Source organism: Enhydra lutris, unplaced genomic scaffold (assembly GCF_002288905.1).
Source record: "Enhydra lutris kenyoni isolate GAN:26980312 unplaced genomic scaffold, ASM228890v2 scaffoldscaffold19, whole genome shotgun sequence".
NCBI lineage: Eukaryota > Metazoa > Chordata > Mammalia > Carnivora > Mustelidae > Enhydra > Enhydra lutris.
The window spans coordinates 30,171,488-30,194,315 of record NW_019154103.1 but is presented as its reverse complement, the minus strand read 5'-3'; the positions used below and the strand labels follow the sequence as shown (position 1 = coordinate 30,194,315).

The window sequence follows — 22,828 nt, the reverse complement described above, 5'->3', positions numbered from 1 at the left end:
AACTAAAGCGCAGGAGGGAGAACGTGGTATTTGATTTTATTGGGCTAATAAGTAAAGGGGAAACAGGAAGGTTTGGGAGCAAAACCAAACCCCTTTCTTTCTTGGGATCAGCGCTTCCCACCGGGGCAGCCACCTCCCTAAAGGACAGGAGAGAATAATATCATGAAGGCCCGAGCCCTCTGAGCTCCACGAGGGCGAGTCTCCAGAGGGGTTGGTGCCCCACAGCGCCGGGCTCCTGGCTAGCTTCCCCGGCGCTGGAGGACGCGGGACGCGTCCCAAGGCGCTCGGACCATCTTGCTGTCAGGCGATCGTGCTTCCGTGGCCGCCGGGGGCCAAGGCGCTACAACCCGCTCGAGAAGTCCGGTACGCGAGGCCTTTTCAAATAATAAAGGAAGTCCTGTCCGGACCTCCGATTCTTCCCGCAGCGGGTTCGTTGTAAGCATCTATCCTTTGGGGAGTGGACAGCCAACCAGCCTCGGCTGGCTGAAATGTAAAAGGTGTAAGGTATTTCTTATGGGCTCCTCGGCCGCATTCATTTCCTTCCTGCTGAAGGATCGCGCTGAATTATAATGACTTTACACTGTGATTTTCTCAATTAAAAAATGTGTTTCAGAGCATCACTTTATAGAAGAGTCTTGCTTCCTGCTCATGAACCTTTTAAGTCCCTGGTAGGAAGAGGAGAGTTGAAAGGCGCATGATAGACGCTCAGGTTTCCAAGATAACCCAGCGCCGGGCAATGCGCGTCGGGAACAGCGCAGAGATTTACAAGAACACGTATTCATTGAGGCTCCCTGCCAGCCTGTCTGCGGGGACTTCAAGTCACCTGCAGGGCCTGGGAGACAGATTTCGGCTTGCTGGCTGCAGGATGGGAACCGGTTCCTGTGTAATTGAAAAACCCCACTCTCAGGTAAAAAGATGTCAAATCACTCCTCAGCCCAGACGGAATTCAGCATCCAAAGGGTTACGTGCGGCTGCTGCGTTCGGGCGGAGGAGAGGGCGCCTCCGCACTCCCAGTAATTCAATTAGTCAGGTTTCTGGAAGGTGGGGCCGAGAAGGGGGGGGTAGGAGGCGTGGGGAAGGGAGGAGATTAAGAAAACGCCTCTTTCTCGTGGAACAAACCAATCCTGTTGGAGTGAAGAGAGAGGAAAAAACCCCGACCTGTAAGCAAACAGCAGACCGTTCACTGACTGGCTGCTCCAGCCACCCAGCCCACCCCCCGCTTTCCAAGTAAACTGCATGGGGAGGGAAAAAAAAAAAAAAAAGCAGCCCACATGACCCGGGCCGCGGCGCAGCAGCGCAGTCTGGGCGCGGGCTGGCGGCGCCTCCCCCTGCTAGGTCCGGTGCTCACACCCGCGCTCACGCCGCCCGCCTGCCCCGCGCCCTGCGCTACACGCCCCGGCGCCCCCCCACCACGGCCGCGCCGCCCACGTCCACGTTCACGCGCGCGGCCTTGCGCTCCCGTGCGGCGGCGGCGGCGGCTGCTGCTGGGTCGCGGTCGCTGTCGGCTTTACACGCAGGTCATTAACGAGGGGGCGTGCCCGAGGAGATTTTTCCCATAAAGCATTTTCTCTCTCTCTCTCTCTCTTTTTTTTCCTCTTTCGCAAAACTGACTTTTACCTCTTTCCACTTCTCGCCAGTCATTTCAATCCCTCCTGGGCTGCTCGTGCTGCTGCTGCTGCCGCTGCACTCAAGTTTATTTTCCCGCCTGGCAAAGGCTTTAGGATTCGGTTGGTGCTTTTCACCTCTTGTTGCTGCTGTGCCCAAGGAGGGAAAGAGGAGCAGCTGCAGGAGGATCAGGAAGGTTTTCTGATGTAGTCATCCGGGAGGTGCCACTCGCTCCTGCGTTCTCTCGCTCGCTCTCCTCCTCCTCCTTCTCCCCCCCTCCCCCTTTTCCCATTTCAAACTGATTGATGCATCTCTACAAGTTGCCGGGCTTGGGGCCGGACCCGTTGGAGTCGCAGGGACACTTCTGAGCGCGCACCCAAGGCTCTTGGCACCGCGTCTGGGGGCTCAGTGTTTGTTGCTCCCGAAAGGCGATCGGAGACTGACATCAGCCCGTCCAGGAGTTGGAGGGATTCATTTAAAAGTGATTGTTTTCCCTCTCGCTCTCCAGCCTAACAGTTGGGTTGGCGTCGTCCTGCAGGTTTGGGCATCCCAGCTCCGCCTCGCTGGCTGGTTCGTAACCTCTGCTCTTCATTCACTCTGGTGCACCCACACCCGGCCAAGGAAAGCACGCGCGAGAAATCCCCGAGGCTCCGACAGCGCCTGGGGTGTAGTCTCCCGCCGCCGCAGTCCGACTCCGCCGGGGGACCTGCCGGAAGACACGAAGAGCCAAACTTTTCTTTGAGGTTCGCAAGGCAAGACCGCTCCTCGCCCGCTGAGCTGCCGCTTAAGCAGTTCCAGGACGCCGGCGGGGCTGGGTTTGTGGCCCCGGATCCCCACCCTTCTCAGCACACCGCCCCGAACTCGCAGCACCTACGACTCCTCCGAGATTTCCAGGGGTCTCCCGGTTAAGGCACAGAGGAGACGCGGGAAGGGGGTCCTCACACTTCGGGGCCACAGGCGCGAAGCCCTCCATCCACACGGAGACCTCCTCCTGCAGTTTCTCACCGGCCGCTAAAGTAACTTGGAGCGAAGCGGGGCGCACTGCGAGGGCCCTGGGCGGCGGCGGAGCCGTGCGCAGCCCGCAGCGCCGACGCTGAGCCGGGCCCGGCGGGCCAGTGTATGTCTCCCCGCGGCCGCGACGCGCAACTCCCGGTGACTGTGCAGCGTGCGCCGCCGCCTGCCCCGACCCGCGGTGCCGCCGCCCGGCCCGGTGCGCACCTCCTTCTCCCGGGGTGACCGGCCTGCCGCCGCCGCTCGAGACACAGCTTGGCACCCCTTCCCCCGCCCTCGCCGCCGCCACCACACACGCATGCTTCTCTCCATCTTGTGATTCCTTTTTTCCTCCTGAACCCTCCAGTGGGGGTGCGAGTTTGTCTTGCCCCCCCCCCCACCGTCTCCTCTTCTCGTTCTCCTTCCCCTCCCCAGCTTGGTGTGAGCCTCTTTCTTTTCTCGCCACTCTTCATTCTTATTTATTCATATTTATTTGGCTCCTGCTCTCTTTCTCCCCTTCCCTCCCTCCGGATCCCTGCTCTTTCCCGGGAGCGGCTTGTCGGGGGTTCCGCCGCTGGCCAGGCGTGATGTTGCACGTGGAGATGTTGACGCTGGTGTTTCTGGTGCTTTGGATGTGTGTGTTCAGCCAGGACCCAGGCTCCAAGGCCGTCGCCGACCGCTACGCCGTCTACTGGAACAGCAGCAACCCCAGGTAAGGCAATAGGGGGAGCGGAGAGCCGGGGATACTCGGGCCTCGGCACCCTGCGGAAGGAGCGGCAGTGGCGGCGGGGACCAGCGCGCACCAGCCGCCGGCGGCGCGCACCCTCGGAGCCTGCGTCGTCAGGGCGCTGATGGCTTTCAAGGCGCCCACGGGAAGCGCTCCTGTCGCGCCTCTCTTTGTTAAGCTGCCTCAGAGAGGCCGGGAGTCCCTGGGAGTCCCCGGGGCAGCCCAGATCCGCTGCCTCTGCGGAGCGCGGGGAGACTCGGAAAAGGCGGGAGCTGGGGAGTCGAGACTTATCCGCTTCCTCACCCGGGCAAGCCGGCCAGCATCTCGATCCCAGCATAGCGCTTGGGCACTGGGAGTCCTGGGTGCGCGCCACCAAGAGTTCCCGCCTGGAGCGTGGGTGCGCAGGGACTGCAGGGAGAACGTGCCAAACATCCCCAAAGTTTTTTTTTATTTATTTTTATTTTTTTTTTTAAATTTTCTTCCCTTTTCTCGGTGCGTTCAGAGTGCACGGGCTGGGGGAAGCGAGGGCGGCTGGGAAGCGGAAGCTTTAGGCTCTTATTTTCCTTTTTAACTGCGAGGCAATCATCCGGCCCCGGCCCAGTCTCGGCCCGGCGCGCCTGGCAGGGGAGAGGATTCTCCCACCTCCTTGCCCCCCGTGGGCTCAAGGTGCCAGAAAGTTTGATCTAATGCCGGGTTACGTCATGTGTGCGGAGCGAGCTGCTGGAGTTGGCCGAGCCGGGAGGTGGGAGCCCTTAGTCCACGGCCTGGTGGTGTGAAGCCGGAGGAACACGCGCAATTACCTGGAACAGTTTTGTGGGCGTCCCCGAAGCCCGCCGGGTACGCGGAAGGCTAGAGATGGGCGCCTGGGGCCGCCCTAGCGCGCCTGCTGGACTCTGGCCACCCGCAGACGTCCCTTGCTCAGGGATTCTGGAAGTGGGGAGGAGTGAGGGTTGTCCAGCTTGTCTGCCGAACCCCTCCGGATCCAGAGCAGCTCCGAGCCCTACTTTCTCCCCCGCCTGTGGGCAGCGGTCGGCCCCGCTGGGCCCATAATGCTCTGCCACTCTGGGACCTCCGCCAGCTTCCAGGTGCTGGCTGGTTTCGGTGCCTGCCTAAGAGGGAAAAAGCATCGATTATACCTAAAATCCCAGGTTTTTCTTTGGGCTGGAGTGGAAGTTGGGAGGAGAGAGGCGGGAGGCCGAGGGCATAGTTGGTGCGTGCCCAGGGTGTATGGGAGAGAGGGGGCTGGCGGGCGCCTCCAGTTCTTCCTACCTAAGGGTGGCCGTGTCCACCGACTTCCCGCCTTCCCCCCCTGAATTCAAGCTTGGGAGGGATTCCCCTCTTGAAGTAATGTCAGCTTAGATGAAGATGGGCAGATTTCCCCACAAGCGGTCGACCGGTTGAGGAGAGGAAAGTCTCCCCGCCCCTCCATCCCAACCCTGCCCTGCTACTCCAGGACAGATAGTTACACCCAGGTAGCCCAAATCCTAATTGCACCGCCTGGTAGAACTGGAGACATCCCTGAACGTTTGGTTTAAAAAAAAAAAAAAAAAGTCTTCTGAAGGTGGGTGGTGGGATGGGAAGCTATTTCTTTGACATGCCACTTACCACTATTAGGAAAAGAAAGAGAAGCCATCCCGCTAGAGGAGATGCCTTTTATTAAAGCTGACAAGACAAATAGAGCAAGCTTTCCAGTTGTGATGGTGTTAAAAGCAAGGCTCGTTATGTTGGTTGGTTTTATTCCCCCCTGGGCTTTATTAAACAGCATATACGAAATAGAGAATTTCTGTTTCTAAAGTTTAGCGCCCTATTAAATAAAACAACAGTGAAACTGGTTAGTTGAATGTGGGGCATTTTGTGCTTAGTCGTCTTTTCCTTCCCACTCCAAACTTCACAGTGTGATCTTTTCCTCATAGTTTTAATTTACTTGGATACTTGGGTGTTCCAGTCATCCTAGGTTAAAACAGAGTCAGCAACACCCCACTCACCCCTCCTTCTTAACCTGTCAAGCTAGTCTGAGTTAGTTTGAGGACATGTTATCTTAGGTTATCTCTGTTTTATGCTTTTGATACTGTTGTTTGGATTGAGATTAGCACATTGATTTTTGTCACAGGTCATGTTTTTTAATAGATTTGCCCTGCCTGTAGAAAACTGTGCTCAGGGTGCCATGGTGGCTTTGAACCTGCCCAGACAAAGTTAATCTGTAGAATTTTAAAATACCAAGGGTATCCTCAAGTCTGTATTCTAATTCGAGGCTTGTGGAAATACCTTTTTATTTGATCATTATCATTTTGATTATGTTTAGAAGAAAGGATAATGTACCCCTCTCCCAAGAGATTCAGTTCTAACTTTAGTATTCTTAGGGGTTTGTGGGTGCATTTATCTTCATATGTTGTCACAGTAAAACTTACTTTAAGAAATAACTGTAGAAGTAGGGACTGGTAGGTAGATTTATCTCTGAAATGTTGAAGAAGATTTTTTGGGGGGGATGTATTAAGAAAATCCAGATTGTATGTAATTTAAAAGCAGCCAATGCAAAATAAACTAGTTTAGAAATAAACACAGTTTATCTGAAAAGATAGTGAAGAAACATTTTAGAGAATTTTCAAGTTTTATAAATTCAGTGTTTTACATTTTATTTTTAATAATAATATTATCATTTTATAAAGTAAGCTAACCATGCCTTCTGATTTTATATAAATCCTATTTTTTTTAGGACTTGCTAAACTAATAAGATCAGAAGACAATCTTTTGGAAAAAAGTTGAAAACTTTCATTGCAACTTAAACAGATCAAAATTTTTTTTCTTAGATAAGATAAGGTCACTTAAGCTCCTAATAAGGGATTCTGTGTCAAAATGAAGTAAATATGTTTTAGTTTATACTAATGGAGTTGAATTTGAAATTATGTTTAAATATAATTAGAATTAAGTATTATATCTTGATCCCATGGTTTAAAGACCTTATATTGTAACTTGTGTAGTCCTAGGAGTTTATTGTTTTCATTACTGACTCTACCATTAGCATCCATAGATCTAGATTAACAGAGGAAAAAATACTAAATTTATTTGCTATCAGATAGAATCTATCGTCCTAGGTATTTGCTTCTAGAAAGTGGATGTTCAATTTTCAAATGCTGAGAACTTTTTAGTTGCTAGTATTTATTGGGTGGCGGGCCAAAAAACCAATTTTATGTTTTGAATTGGCACAAATCTCTGAAATAGGAACCGAGAAATATCAATCTGAATAGAAGTATATGATAACATTTGCCTAAATGCATCTTCCATATTTTAAAAATTTGGGAAGTTGTCTGGATTTCACTTAAATATAGTAATAGAGTGATCCTTTCAATGTTAGGCTGAATTCTGAACCACACGTTACTAAGTAACTTTGAGTAATGAATATCTAAGTCAAAGAGAATATAGTTATTTGTCTTTAATTTCTTAAAGAATGTAAAAAGCTTTTGAATAACTTTTAAAGAGACTTTCTGTAATAAAACTTTATTTACATTCTCCCATAGCAGCTACACTTATAAAGATAGAGATGACTCAATATAAGAATATGCCTCATAATCTGAAGCGTGCTATAAATGGTTTGGTGCTTCCAATGAGAATATTCTTTTAAATATTGTGTGTATATTGAAAAGTTCTTGGTACCTTTTGACCAGCTGCCAAAATGATGATAGGGATAATTAGACATGTTTCCTACTAGTTGGCATTAACGGAATAGTAAAATAATACGGAGGCAAATACCACCAGCATACTTTAAGAATATTGATTCTCAATGCTTTGCTTCTGTTAGGTTCTGAGTATCACCAATTTAAAGTGTTATGTTCTGATGAGAAAAAAAAATGTCTTTATAATTCACCCAGAGTATATACTAAATTTTAACATAATCATATGTTTTCTTTGGACTTTTAAAACTCTTGTAGGGACTTGCAAATTAAACATTTCATGTTAGAGTAGTAGGTAATTGACACCATTTAGTTTTGTTAACATGTAATCTTGGAGTTGTGAAAGTGATAATGAATTCTAGGTCAGTACTCCCAAACCTTTGTGGCTTGCAGATCATGTGTATGTGGCTAAGTAGAGAGAGGTAGTAACTTTTTTTGCCTTGATCATAATTCCTTGGGTATTTTTTCCTTTCAAAATAAACTTGTTTTATTTTTTAAAATCAGAGTCATCAATATTTTATTATGCATATACTGGTATTCTAGCTCTGTGCCTTTTCCACTGACAAAGGAAATCGGTTTGATTTAAATCTAAGAATTTTTTTTGAGGAAAGATGGAAAGTTGAACCTGGTTTGGAATTAATTTTATCACCAAACTTGTACGGGTATAAATTTATCTTTGAAATTTTAAATGTTTTAAATAATATCTTATATGTTAGAAACTTAAAAGTTCCTCAAATAAAAAACATTGTTTAGAATTTTTTTAACTTTATCAACTCTGAGCCTCAGTGTAATGCATTAGATATAATTAGGTAATTTTATTATTTTGATCTTTATATCAGAATTTATGTAGACATCCGGATAAAAATAAAGCAGTATGCCAGAGATTTATATCTCCCGTTTTTACCCTAATACATTTGCTGGAGACCTGAAGTGAATCCTTCCCACCCCCACCCCCCCACTCCTTTTTTTTTTACTTTACAAATTGCTATAAGGGAAAAACACTTCTTGCTTTCGGCCACTTTTCCCTAAAAGTTTGAAAATGAAAAATGAGTTACTGAGATGTTTGTTCCATTCATTTTATGCATTATATGTTCATAATAAGCTCTCAGAAATAGTCAACTGTCTTTTTTTTTTTTTTAGGTGACTAGAACATCAGTGCTATTTGAGGTACACTTGGCTATACAGTCTAATTTGGCATTTCCAGCATGAGACCAAGGTCAATAAACTCCCTGTGATTAAAAGAATCAGAGAGAGCCTTCAGTTGTTCATGGCTCCCTGTTAGTTGGTTTTAGTGGTATTAACTAAACCATTGGCTCACTGAAGGAATATCTTGTTGCCATGTGTGTTCTGGCTGATAATCGATAGCGCGAGAGGCTTCCACCTTTGAAGGCTGAGGATCAGGTTTGGAAGGAACACTTAGTTATTTGGGGGCAAATTAACCTCATGAATTTCTTGCCATTTAATCTTGCAAGATGCCTTCTGAGCAGGCATTACATTGCATTCTGTCCACTGGCCTGATTTCCTGTTGGGTAGGGACAGATAAAGATGAGCGCCTTCTCTTCTCCCCTGTTGCTATGAACCAAGCAAGCTACCAGCTTCATGCTGGGCCAAGAAAATGAATGAATACAATTAGTCCTTCAGGAGTCCTGGCCTTCCGCAAGCTTGGTAGAAGAATATGCTAAAAGAATGTACCTTTGAGGAAGAGAATACATTAAAATACAAAGTGGAACAAAACTAAGAAAATGTTAAGAACAGAATTTTACCTGTGGGCAGCATTTATCTATTGTTTAGTGGGTTTTCCCCCACTATAAATCATTTGCTTTAATAGTTTTTTTAAAAAGATGGCACTTAACCCTTTTCATTTTTGTATTTGTTTTGAATAACTTCCAGTAGCAATGAGGATTTTAAAAGTTACATTTTATTTTTTGTAAGGAACCAGTCTATGTTGCTGGTTCCATATTCTCAATGTTCTTTTTAGAAATAGTATGCAAACTGTTAAAATAGCAGATCTGATTAGAATCTTCATGTTGGAAAGGAAGCCTGTGTGTCCCTAAGTACCGTGTGGAAGGCCCTGGCCACTTACCCAGGATATTCAGACATGATCAGTCTTCCGAACTGAGAAAAAATTGCCTTTTGATCATTTGTGATGGATAACACCTTCATATTCAGGTATAAAAACCTCAAAGAGGAGTATAAGAAATGAGGTATTAATATTCACTTTTAGTGATTTGTCTTATGCTGGTGGTCTTAGACAGCTAAACATCAATAAATTACTGTCTCTTTTAAGGGCCTGATTTATATTATTAGATTTATATTTTCGTTTGCTTCTGAACCTATATCCTGACCTGTTTTGTAGAAAAGTTTCTTGTGATTAATTTGAAATTCTAGTGTTTCTGAATGGGATATTACTCATAACCAGGAGGTCTATTTCCTCTTAAATCTGTCTGCGTTTAGGTCTTTAAACTTAAGTCAGTTGTAAACAAGAGGGCACAAAAACAATAGAACTGCTTAGTTTAAAGTTCAAAAGAAATAAGGTGGGTTTTTTTGGTACTAAAACTATTACACATAGTTTGATTATAAATGGAAATAGTTCCCTGTATCTTAGTATTCTTGATAATCTCTACTCCTTGTCACACTTGGAAAGATTTATTATAAACTACTAAAATCTGTTACTATTTTGGAATGTGAAATGGGTGTGGATATAAACTCTTGGTTTTGAGGCTTTTGAGTATAGTTTTCAAACAGCCATAGATTTCAATAAACACATTACTTTAAAATAGTGAAAACTCCTACTTAAGTTAACTAGTTGCTGAGAGACAGTAGTGTACCACAGTCACAGGTTACCTGAGCTTTCATTCAGGTAGAATTCTATCATTTCCAATATGGAAAAATAAACCTTTGTCATCTTTAGAAACATCCTTCATACAATTGACAGTTGACAGGTTGAAGAAAATGTTACTGTCAGGTCTTATTTTCCAGTCAACTGAGAAATAAAAATAGTTTTGAGTGATTTTTAAGAAAACCTATTTAAAAATTATTTCAAAATGTAGGGGAATGCTTTTAATATTTATAATGTATATCGTAGAATTAATCTGCCATTTGCTTCAGGGAAGGTCAGCAAAGTGCAATTGAAGGAGAGACTCTGACAGTTAAGTTTCTAGGCTATTTACTTCAAAAAAAGTCCAATACAGTTGTGTTTGTAATAGGATATCACTGGATATTTTATGATGGCTTTCTTTAAGAGATACAGGGAACATTTCTAGTATTCCTGTTATTGCTTATCAAGTGACCTGTTTTCCATGAGTGATGATCATGATTCGGCTAGGACATGGGAATTTTGGTCATGTGATATCTGTAGGTTTACATATTGGAAAATTATATTATTGGCACACAAAGATTAGAACTTTTTTTTAAAAATTGCTGTTCATAATTTTAAATAACTGCACAGTGTAACATAAAGGTTTCCGTTTGGAAATGTGTAAAGATGTGCTTGGAGATTGGGGGGGAAGATGACTAAGTTTTTCTCCCCAATTTAGAAAAGCTAGGTTTTTGGCTTTCTGTTAAATCAGCGTTTTTTTTTTGTTTGTTTGTTTTTGTTTTTTTAGAAGCATCCATCTTGTTTTAAGACCGATTTTATTTCTTTCATGAAAATGGTCCGGAAATGAATATGGACGATAGGAAGGACTGAACCACTTTATAATAATTTTGGCAGGGCTCTATATTTAAAGCTCTCTCAAATTATTTGTGAGTTCATTAAAATGCTATCTTCTTGTATTTAGTTGAAAAAAAGGATGTTTTAATTAATAATGATATATTTTAAACGGGCATATTTTAATGTTAAATGTTGGGCTATACCATGTTTACATACGTATTTTTCTTCTGTAGCTTGTAATACGTTGTTAATTTCAAAGTAATATAGCTCTTATGGTCACCCCCCTTTACACACACCAAATCCTGATTTCCTTTTTTTGATTGTTCTAAGCAGTCCTTTTTATGTCAACCAATATTTTTCCCCCCAAATCGCTCAGCGGTACCTCTCTGGTAAGAGGTGATGATAAAAGTATAGGTATCTTTAAAAATGAAACATTTGGGGTGCCTTCAGAAACATTGTATGAAATCAGAGCCTTTTTGTCCCTGAAATATAGGCTTTCGTTCTCTCATTACTAAACCGTTCTTGTGGGTTCTTATAGGAAATAGAGAAAATTATACTGGCAATGAATTCATATTTGTTATTAAAAATTATGAGAATATATCAACTGAATCTGCTGTATTTTCCACCACGTTTTGTATTTTTGGATCCATTTGGAAGAACATGTGGCCTAGTAAAGTTTACCAAAAATTTATACTAAACTTCTTGCTACTGCATCTGTTTGACGATGTCTGGGAACATTATTCCCATGAACTGCAGTAAAAACAGAACTTCCTTAAGATTAATTTCAAAGTAACCTGACTCAGTCAGCCTGATTAAACTGGGCACAGATTGAAAACTACTTATGTCACAGATTGTTTCAGTTCATTAGAAGTAGGATTTGGGTGATTGCTGATGCAATACAAAGGTGATAAATAAAATGTATGTTTTAAGAAATGGCATACATCTCCTAGAGTCCTTATTGAAATCCAGGTATGAGTTGATAGTTTTTGTACTGCAAAGCTTCCCTCTGATATCCATCATCCATCCATTTTTTTGTTTTTTGACTGGCTGATGGAGAGGACTGGAATAACTGAGTGTCCAAAGTGACCTTTTGTTTTAAATGGACTAACAAATACTTTTGCTTTTTCTTGTTGCTTCTAAGCTGTCAGAGGGTCCATTCTGAGTCTTATTAGTGACTTATTTATGTATGTAGAGGCCATAGCTAACAACTAGCTCTTCCTTCATATTGTGAAAATGCATTTTAGGAAAGTATTTTGTCATACTAAAATGCACTTTTATGGCTTGAATAAAATCAAGGCATGGCCTATTTTGGCTGGATAATTATAGTGCAAATTGTGATTTGGATTTTGATGGTGGTAGACATGATACTTGATGTTGCGTGTTCCACAGACACCCACGGGACATATGACTTTGTCACATTTACCGAAATTTAATAATGTAAGGGAGGGGCTTAACTTCTTGGTTAGGTGTTTTATTGTACTTAATTTTATGGAAACAAATGGGAATGGAAAGAAAAGGAAGGCTAATTCTAAATATGGGGAAGTGATCCTTCATGTTTAACAATTAGGTTAAACAAAGTGGGAGCAAATGAGCCTCGCTCCCCTTCTATTGTTTCAGGGCAAGAAAATACAGACAGATGTCGGAATGTGGAAGCTGTGACCTCTGACCCACACAGCATGGCCGCTGCCAAGGCACACAAGTGTCCTGAGCCACCATAGTAGCAAGATGCTTTTTTGAAGTGACTGACACTTTGAGATGGAGAACCTGAAACTGATTCTGTAGCTGTTTGCAGGTCTCTGAAGTATCAGTCTTTTTAGCTTCACTTTTAAGTTCCTCACCTTACCTTTTATGAAAAATGTTTCTTTGTTTGGCTCAGACAGAGCTTTTGTGACTTCTGGATGGGTTCTGTATTCCTGTAGCCACTATCAATCTTTGCCTCCCAATAAATTCATTCGTCGGGTTGGGATAATGGAGGAGGCTCAGATGTATGGCTCTGCTGCACCAAAGCGTTTGTCGGCTTTATTTAACTAATATATATATTTTAAAGACAGATGAAAGCACTGGTTTTATTAAAGGCCTTTTCTTTTAGTTTCTATCCTGCAATCTTGCCAATAACCCTTGGGTTCAGACAGACCATTAATGTTTTAGATACTGTGGCATTCAGTGTTTTCTTCATATATTTGTTTACTGTTACTGCTTCAATAAACTTTTATGCCTATTTCAGTAGTTTTCTGGCGGGGGCTCCATTTATTAAAATTTAGTGACCCAGCACTAAGAGGGGTACAGTTCAAATCGTGGGGCTTCTGACAGGGTTTTGTGTCAAACTAGAGAAAATAATAGGGAAATGAAAGCTGCCAAAATGTGTCTCCCAATTACTAATTAATCAGGCGAGAAAGGACCTCAGTGACAGATCTGGTGTCCGCCATGACAGCAACTCGGGGGGATGCTTTATTTTAAATACTGTATAAAACAAATTAAAGTAAGCCTCTGGGAGTGGAGCACCCAGATATTTGATTTCACAAGTGCTAATTTAATTCCGTGAAAAGCAAAGCAAAAAGTAAAATTTGAAACTGAATCTTTGTACTCTTCACTGATAGTATCAAAACAAAGCTAAAGAGTATTTCCCTTATGAATAAACAATGCCTTTATTCTTATTAATATTTTAGCACAGATACAGTAGTATTCTTGGTTTTAGTATTGATAGAGCATTTTAAACCTACTGTATTGTCAATAGATACTCAGGGAAAAATTCAAGATTTTCCCATCATATGCTTGTCATCAGTATTTTGAGAATTACTGTAACTGAAGAACAAACCTTTTTTCCTTCCCCGCAAATATATGTTTTTGCTGTCCCAGAGGTTCCCTTCTCTTCTGGCAATGTTCCTACTATGGTTGCTGGACCCATAATTAAATGCCTCTTATTATTGTATTTTTTCCATAGCATTTACAACATAAAAAGAGAAGGGTCTTATATGGAACTATAGCTGTCAGGGGAACAATGAAAACTAATTACACACCCAGCTATCACCATTGTCAACTATACTCTTGGGAAAACAAAAACATGACAAAGTGTGTGTGTTGGGAAGGGTATGTATAAATATATAGGATATTCCATATGAATATATACGTATGGGGTCAGACGTATCAGATGACTTCACTTGAAACTCTGGGTTCCTGGAAACAAAACAAAAAAGCATAAAAAACCATCTGATTCAGTTACTTAATAAGAAACAACGAGATTCTTTACTGAGGAGGGAGTCCTTACTTTAGTGTCTCTCCCTTTATTATATGGACTGAGAGAACCAGCAGTAATTTTGACTCTGAATATCTCGTTATTTTGAGTTTTGCTTTGGAATGGGCTTGTTATGGATACATCTGTAGATGTCATTAATGTGTCTGATTATTTCTTAACACTTACCTCTTTTACAAATTGTTACTTCCTAGTTCTAGATTTTTGTGTTGGTATCTGGTGATTTGAGAACTAATTACCTAGTTTGTTTATGATGTAGATCTCTCTATCACAGTCTTTCCTTTTGGATGGCTTTGGCCATTTCACTGTTTCTGGGCCTATGTGATTGGGAGGTGGATTTGAGAAAGAAAATAAAACTAAAAAATGACATCTCTGAAACTTAGAGCAGCTTTGGTGTGAGATTTGGTAAGAAAAGACTTTGAGGCTATAGAATAACGTGAGGTTTTGGAATCAATTTTGGATTTCAATCATCTGTGCCATCCCTGTTCTCTGGTACTATGTGGAATTAGGACTTGGCCCTATATAATGTTTTCCATTACTTTCTCGATTCCTTGGGTGAATTCTCTGTAGTATACTTAAAACCAAAGCCAAATGGGTGAATTTAGAAATTATATATTGATTTTAACTTACTTTTCCAAAGTTTTCACATTAAAGCACTATTATAGCTAATATCTAAGTATAGTAATATATTCCTGTATTGAATATCTAAAAGTTAAAATTGATAAAATATCAATTGAGTGATATGTACAAGCACTGGGAGGCACACAGCAGCTTCAGAGAGGAAGACAGCATCTGTACCCTGAGGGAACTTGCAGTTCTGTGCAATTACAACAGTTTTATACACAGAATAGATAGTGCTATAAGAAATGTTCACATATGGATTTATTCAGCAAATATTTATTGAGTTTCCACTGTGGGCCCGGTATTGTTCTTGTACTAGAGATATCCCAGTAAACGGTGTAAACAGCATCCCTGCATGGAAGCATTCGGTTAGCAATTTCTAGATCACTGCTTCTCACAGTCTAATTGCATGCAGATCCTCTGGAGGTCTTGCTGAAATACAGATTTTAATTCAGTGGATCTGGGGCAGGGCCCTGCCAGTGCGCATCTCAAACAAGCTCCAGGTAATATGAGGCAATTGGCCTGTGCGCCACAGTTTGGGCAGCAAATTTCCAGATAAGTCAGTGGGGAGAGAGATTACTTCAGGCTCCTCACCTAGGATTCTTGGTTATATTTGCCCTGAACTTCCTATATATAGGAAGTTACTATATAGAACTTACTGTACAGTTCTTTAGTTTCCAAAATGGCTTAGTATTTGCACAAGGGAAAGTGATTTGTCCTAAGACCTAGTAGTCTTCATTTTTAGCCACTTCCCCCAACTCTCAGATAAAATAGCTTTTCCTAAGGAGGTTTATGCGTCATTAAAAATCCGCCATGAACCAAAGTAATAGGCCAGGGATTTTGTTGTAAGTTTTACTTAGACAAATTCTACTGGGGTGAAAATATTGCCTTGGTCCAAAAAGTTTTAGGAGGGTCCTGTCATAAATGTCTCAGGATATTTATTTGCAAACCCTCCCCAGATGTATTTTATGTGGCAATGCCAGAATTACACCTTAGAAACAGATTTTTAACACTTTCCTTTTGAAATTGGAATGCTTAAATGAACCCAAAATGTTCATTTTACATATAGCAGAGAAGATGACTAATAGTGTGTCTGCTCGCACTGGCTGGGTTGGTTGTGAGTGGCTCTTACGGGAGCCTACGCTTCCAATGGAGTTATAAAAGACTTTCATTCCTGCTTTAAAAGTCTCTGATTCTAGTGTCCTTTGTGGGAAATCTTTGTTCCTCCACAGTCCAGGTAATATAAAGTCTGTAAATACGCTTCCATTTTTTTTCACAGTCTATATATCATTTGATTTGCAGAACAAATATCATGGGATGCTTGTATTAAGAAGTAAAGGATGGAACTAGTTAAATTCAGATTACTCTGCCTCCTTACCCTTTCTATTCTTCACTCTGTGTGTATAAATACGGTATTACTAATCTCCTAAGTGAACTTGAAAGTCTTTGAAAGCATCACTGAGTTGACTTACTTAACCAAAATTACCTTTCTGGAATGATTATAAAAAGAAAGTTGGAGCTGTTTGTACTGTGAATCAGCTATATTTTAATAAAAACAAAAAAAAAAAAAGAGGGAAAGGATGGTGAGCCTTCTTAAATCAAGTATCCTTTTATTTTTATAACAGTTTTTACCAACTTTTTTATAATTATCAAACAGAAGCAAATCTTTTCATTTTTAAATGCTTGATAAAATGGATTTAATTAAAACACTGGGTAGCATTTTATAAGAACTATGACTCTTATTAAGAATAGTAAATAAAGATGTTACTGGTTTTTTTTTTCTTTTTTGTAGGTTTATTCTTATGCTCACCATGGTGTATTATAGGTAAGCATTCTGAGATAATGACTTTGAGATGGCATCTGCTTAGTTTCTAGTTTTATGATTCTCACCAATACAGGGATTTGAGAATCTTCTGTGACTATGTGTGAACTTATGTGGTTCCTAAAAGCGAAGTATAGTATGTGCTTAGAAGATTATTACATTTAGAGATAGGATATCTTCATTGATTAAAATGTAAAGCCATTTGCATATCTCTAAAGAATGGTTTTGTTCCAAATGAGTGGATATACCTAAGATTTGTGATCAGCTCCGTGCTCAGGTGAAGTAGAAGATGCTGACTAGTTCTAATTATTGTGCGTTGACCTTCATTTAAGAAAAAAGGGGGGGGGGCGCCTGGGTGGCTCAGTGGGTTAAAGCCTCTGCTTTCAGCTCTGGTCATGATCCCAGAGTCCTGGGATCGAGCCCCACATCGGGCTCTCTGCCTGTCGGGGAGCCTGTTTCCTCCTCTCTCATTCTCTCTCTCTCTCTCTCTCTCTCTCTGCCTGCCTGTCTTCCTACTTGTGATCTCTGTCAAATAAATGGATAAAATCTTTAAAAAAAAAAAAAGAAAGAAAAAAGGGGGAAATAAATACATTAAATAGTTTTTATTTAACTCAAAGTTATTAACAGCGGCTTGTCATTAGATTAATAGGTCATAATCAAGTCCTTAGGAACACTGATATGTGTACATTTATAGACTGTTCTGGCTGCGTCAAATAAAAACTTTTTTTCTTTTGAGTTTTTATAATAGCGGCTGTTGCGAATACAGCTTTAAATGGGTTTGGGTGGTGGTGTATAGGCAAGAGCTCAGAGTGAGATATTTAAACACCTACCATCAGAATAGATTATTTTTAGTTGTCTTGGTAAACATTTTGTTGGTTGTACTTCAGATCTGGTTAAATTTCAGCTCTAGTTGGTTGCTCAGAATGCCATTCATAGTGATGAAGCTAAGCCTTGGTTCCTTCACCCTAGTAATAAATAAATGGGCATAAAAAAAATAATGTCTCCCTCAGATTTGTAAAAATTCAAAGGAAAGTACATCTGTGACGGGACTTTGAAAATGGAGGTATAAAAGGTAGAGATTGAAGAGGTCAGCTCACTTTGTCCTGGTTCATTTTTAAAATTCTGTGCATTCTTGTATGCTGCATAGAAAACACAAATAAAAACTTGATTTCAGCGCGTCGTGGAAGAATTGACTGTTTTAAAGATAGGTTGAGTTGTATTTTATGTTTTAGGCTTTATCTTCTGATTTCTACAAGGGTAATAATGTGCAAATAATGACACGCAAGAGGCAAGTCTACCAGTTTTTACCCCAGAAAGGAATTTTGGATCTCCTTTGTTAACGTTGGTCAAGTTTATTTTTGGTGCCCCTTCATCTCCTCTCTGTCTCTTCCATGTTGCTTCTTCTTGAGTTTTAAAACCCTAATATTCTGCTTTGGACTTCACAGGTATAATGAGATATCTCCATCTCAAAGGAGAAATTAATGAATACCGACACCCTCTTGGAGAATGCTTGTATTTCCAATGAGGAGCTTGTTGAAACAAATCAATTCCTGTCTGGGGCTGTTCCTTGCAGGCAGCCCGGCTGTCCCTGGGATCCTTGGATTCTTCTGAATCCTGCTGCCAGAAGAACAGGGTTTAGCCTCTTGACGCCTCTGTGCTTAAAAAACTCCTGTTATCGACTGCTTTTAAACTTAGTACATATTAATTATACACGCATTGATGTTAGGAACATAAATAGATCATAACAGCATCTAGCTGAGAAAGGAAACAGAATTTGTCAAGGAACACATATTTTAATGCATTGAAACCTGAGTAACCCATTACTGTCAAAGGGCCACTTTTCTGTAGAATTGTCTGGTGGTTATTCAAAACAGGTTTTACTTCATATGTTTATAGTTGTTTAGGAGAATAGCAAATGTGCCTGTTACTTGTTTTAAAATTGCAATCATATACTTACACGATTATTTTGTAATGTTGTTTTACTCCGGAAGGTATAAACCTCACTTATGCCTAAACAACAAAATAATAATTTATAAGGAAAATTATCAATGATCCTATGTGCTGTACCCAGAAATTTAGTGACAGCTGAGGGCAGCACTTGGCAAGTAGCAATAAAAGTGATGATATTGAATAAGAAATTACTTGAAAGAACAATGATAACTGTGCACACTGATTTTCCTTTAAAGATTAGTGTTCTGATATTTAAAATTGCTGTGCTCACTAGAATGCTAGACTGACCTTTGTTACTCTCAGATCATTTTATAGAAAAGCGGATTTCTTTTATCCTCCCTACATTGGAAGTTAAGATTTATCAAGGGAATGAGCTTGCTGTGTGTTTATTTCAAGTGTAAAACTTTGTAATTTTGTGTTACTTGGGTTCAGTGTCTGATGAATGATTAATGGTTACAATCCCTCTCTTGTTCCAGGCTTCCTTTCTTGGCAAAAGGGTACTCAAGAAGTTTAAATTTTGATGACTTACTTATTGACACTTTGTATTATTGAAAAACTAATTCCTTATAGTCTTATATCCTGGTTCAAAAATATCAGCCAGAGACTTCCTCTCAGCTAGGCTGACTCAGTATAGTCTTTCCACGAGAGCATGCTGATTGATCACATTTGAGTGTATAGCAATCCAGTAATTCCTTAAGATGTTGAAATGATTGAATTGAGTTGCATTTTAATTTAGTTTTTTATTAATATAGTATGTAATGTAGCAAAGATTAGAGCTGAACTTATTCCAGTGCATTTGATGAATTTAGACAAACATAATTGAACAAGCCAATCCTAGTATACCTAACCTTTTACCTCATATTTTTTTGGAGGAGGGATGATTTGAATTCTCTTTATTCTTTTTGTGAAATGCCAAATTATGTCAGTGTATTTTACATGCTTAGACTATAGACGATGGTGATGACTTGTTTATTTGAATTAAATAATGAGCATTATGATTGGTTAGAGCAGACAACTATGAATTTCTTTCCTCAGGTATCTAACTGGAATATAGGCATTTTATATGGCCTTAATCATTTTAGTAAAATTTCCCCACTATCACTTTAGGTTACTTGTATTACAATTGAATTTTTTTTTTTAATTAAGTTGACTAGGCAAATATAAAGCTGTTTACAAGTTAAATAATTCTATTTTTAATTAAGTGAGTGTGTCTACATTTATCTCAACAAAAGGCAGTGTAAATCCACGGGCAAACTCCATTGTGATATAGTATCACAGACAAATAGCCACTCCTCCTACCCATCTCCCACCTGCCATTCTGTAGTTAGCCACTCTCACTCGTGGGGAGACTGACTTTTTTTTTTTTTTCCAGTTACTGTTTTCAAAGCCAAGAACCAGCATTCCCAATATTACCCAGATAGCAGACACATGTACTTATTCTATGTAAATATCATACGGTATCTACCATAGCATACTCGTAGTTCACAGTGTTTGAGAACCACAACTTCATTTTAGGACACACTTGGATTGGTAGTATACAAAAGATCTCGTTTGGCAGTCAGTCAAGGAATATGGACTAACTGGCGCGGGTCCTTGCACAACCACTCCAGGCAGGGTAGGCAAATATTGGCAAGCTTTGGGTGGTTGATAGGATCAGACCCCTGCTCACAAGATATACAGGGGTCACATTAAGTGGATTTGCACTTCAGCCAGATACGGAGTTTTAAGACCACGGTAATCAGTGTTGGAAGACGATTGGTTTTTCTTGTTATAAATTGCTAATTAGTATGGAAAGTTTAACCTGTTTTGTGGAACAGCCTCCTTTATTTTCTCTGAGAAAGTGGTTTGGACAGTAATCTATTTACACTGTCTCTACCCACGGCACTACCCCTTCCCCCGTGTTAAAGTAAAATCTAGAAACCTCCGGGGACCCCCCACTGTTGAGTTCTGCTTGGAAGAAGCTTTAAAACGGTTGCTCCAAACTGAAGTAAATATTGACTGGGTCTGGGGCTGAGGCCTGCTCAAAGCCTCCCATTGTTCCTCCTTAGTCAGCACCCCAGAGCCAGGCTCAAGTGCGCATGTGTTAGGAGGAGAAGAAAGGCTGCGGAGGGAAATTAAGCGGGCCCACAGCTGAACTCGTAAATGCGCACTCTATGGAGGAAAGGGAAGCCGACTACAAAGCCAGCAGGAGCTTATGCTGGGTTACAGAGAATCTGAGAGACTGAAGTGCAGAAACACTCTCTGCCTTGTCTGTTTCGGAGAAGTTTAAAGTACGTGAAGCTCTTTGTCTTGGTGGGTCCATCATCCCAGCTCTGAGTGAAACCTTCCTGCCAGTGATGCTGTCTTCTCAAGGGCAAATGAAATGTCACATTCTGGTGGACTTGGAAGAAGGATGAGGGGGTAAACCTGGATTCCAGAAGAATCCTTTTCCCTCCCTGATACCTGTTCTGAGGCTTCTGTCAGCCTTTCCTCCTTCAGCTGTCATGTCAGATTACACACTCTCTTGGGTCTCTAAGTGCTTCAGCATCCCTCGGGTATCAGATGGGTGAGGGAGAACCATATGCTGTCTGAAATGAAAGTTCTGAAGTTCCGAAGAGGGGATGTTCTTATGACGTGAAAATTTTTTACTTTTTTTTTTTTTTTTGAAAAAGGAAAATTAAATCATTTAAATATGGAACAGATTCCCTTGTTTAACGTGGAGTACTTTGAGTAAAAGCTGCCTGTATTTTTACCATTTAATTCAAGAACCCAAACAAACAGCTGGCTGACTTATGTTTTAGTGAAAACCACCCCAGTACATTTACTAACTGGATAAGTAAACATCCTTAAAAAGAAATCCTCATGTGTCCTGACTGCAAAGTGATTTTTAATAAATATACAGGAAAACCAGCAGTGTATTTGAATTGTTATTCATTTTGACTGATACTGTAAGCACCCCTTCGTCCTAAATGCCTGGTCTTCTGTGATAGTTGATGTGAACATGTCAGTGCTAAAGACCACATGCAGGCAAATGCCAAGACAATTAGAAAAATTCATTAGTTGTCAAGGCAGTGATCAAAATGTTCTGCTTCGCTCAGGCTACTAATAATGAACAACAAAACAAATAACGTCGCAATAAAGCATGGAATGCTGTGGACACAGAGAAAGCTCATCTGTTCAGGGGTAAAAGGAACTACTTCCTAAAAGAATAATTTAGTCTTTGCATGGTGGTTTTGATTTTAATAGAGATGAGGAGAAGTGATAGAAGAATATTACAGAGATTTGTAGCAACTGGGATTGAAGACCTGCTGGTAACCATGTGCATGGATTTGGGGGAGACCCCGAAAGTAGTTTATTCAGAGGGAAGGGAATCTGGTGAAAGTGTCTGAGGCAGAAAGGTGGGTTAGCCATGTTGCTGTGTGTCACTGTGAGGCTGTGTTTCTAATATCAAGGGGTAGAGTCGTTCCGATGAATTGCTCTTTATAGTGGATGAGTTAACAGGGTTCTTAGATGTATTGTAATTGTTCTGCCTTGTTGTGTATCTTAGTCACGGTTTAATTGCTTTGTAAATAGTACTGAATACTGGAAATGCTTATGTTCTTCAAATTAGTCTTGTTTTATAAGTGCTTAGATGGTAAGGTGGTAAAAACCAGAACAGTTTTAATATTTTCAGACAGAACTTGGGGGTACTCTACTGTATCTGAATTATTTCACTGATTTATGGACTGAGCAGTTGTTTTCAAACTTCATTTTTAACCAAAAAAAAAAGGTCATGAAAATCATTAGCAGAAACCCATTATGTAAAACCAAAAAAAAAAAAAAAAAAAAAAAAGGAGAAACCACCCAACAAGCATCAGGTTATATTTAGGGAAGTTCAGGATTTGGGGCTCTGCCCACCTGTCTTCCCAAGCTTCTGAGAGCCTGTGAGGACCCCGAAATGGCTCTTTGAATCAGATTTTCCACATCCCTAAGCAGCACCTTAGTGGCTGTTCAGAGATGAGTAGGAGGGATTCACTTTTGCTTTTATAGGCCACAGAAGCCTTGGTGTGCCCTTTTAGAAATGGAAGCCTTCCTGAATAACTTCCATTTATTGAGCATTTATTGTATGACGTTACAGACTTCCCATTCATTATCATTTATTCAATCCTGACAGCAGCGTTTATGAGGGAGGTATTATAATGACCGTTGTTTTACAGATGAGAAAACTGAGTTTTATATGCTGTGAACTTGGCCAGTCAGTGGCCTCTGACCACTTAGGCGGGCTGTGTGGAGTGACACACTTTTTCTGACAGAACTCAGCGAGATGTTAAAAGGTGATGTTGGGGCAGAACTTCCGAGGAGGTGCAGTGGAGGAAAATGATGGAGGACTGACTGTATGTATGCTGATCTGAAAAGAGGGTTAAAAATGCACACTTATATTCCTCCTTGTTGAGCATTTAATGACCTGAGAGGTCACAAACCACAACTTTGCACTCACCAGTACCAATTACCAGTAATCGGTACAACTAGAGGTTAAACGTTTTGTGGACTGGGTTTTTGGAACTAATGGTGAGGCCTCATGTAT

General features: G+C 41.2%; 1 protein-coding gene across 2 annotated transcripts in view; it reads left to right on the top strand.

Annotated features, from left to right (window-relative positions):
- Positions 1-3,050: 3,050 nt before the first annotated feature.
- LOC111148415 (ephrin A5) overlaps positions 3,051-22,828 on the top strand; it is a 279,445-nt gene continuing 259,667 nt past the window's right edge. For both annotated transcript variants that reach the window (XM_022504942.1, XM_022504941.1), the window contains exon 1: positions 3,051-3,307. In XM_022504942.1, coding sequence (XP_022360650.1) covers positions 3,183-3,307 — 125 coding nt within the window. In that variant the 5' untranslated portion in view covers positions 3,051-3,182. The remainder of the gene's footprint in view (positions 3,308-22,828) is intronic.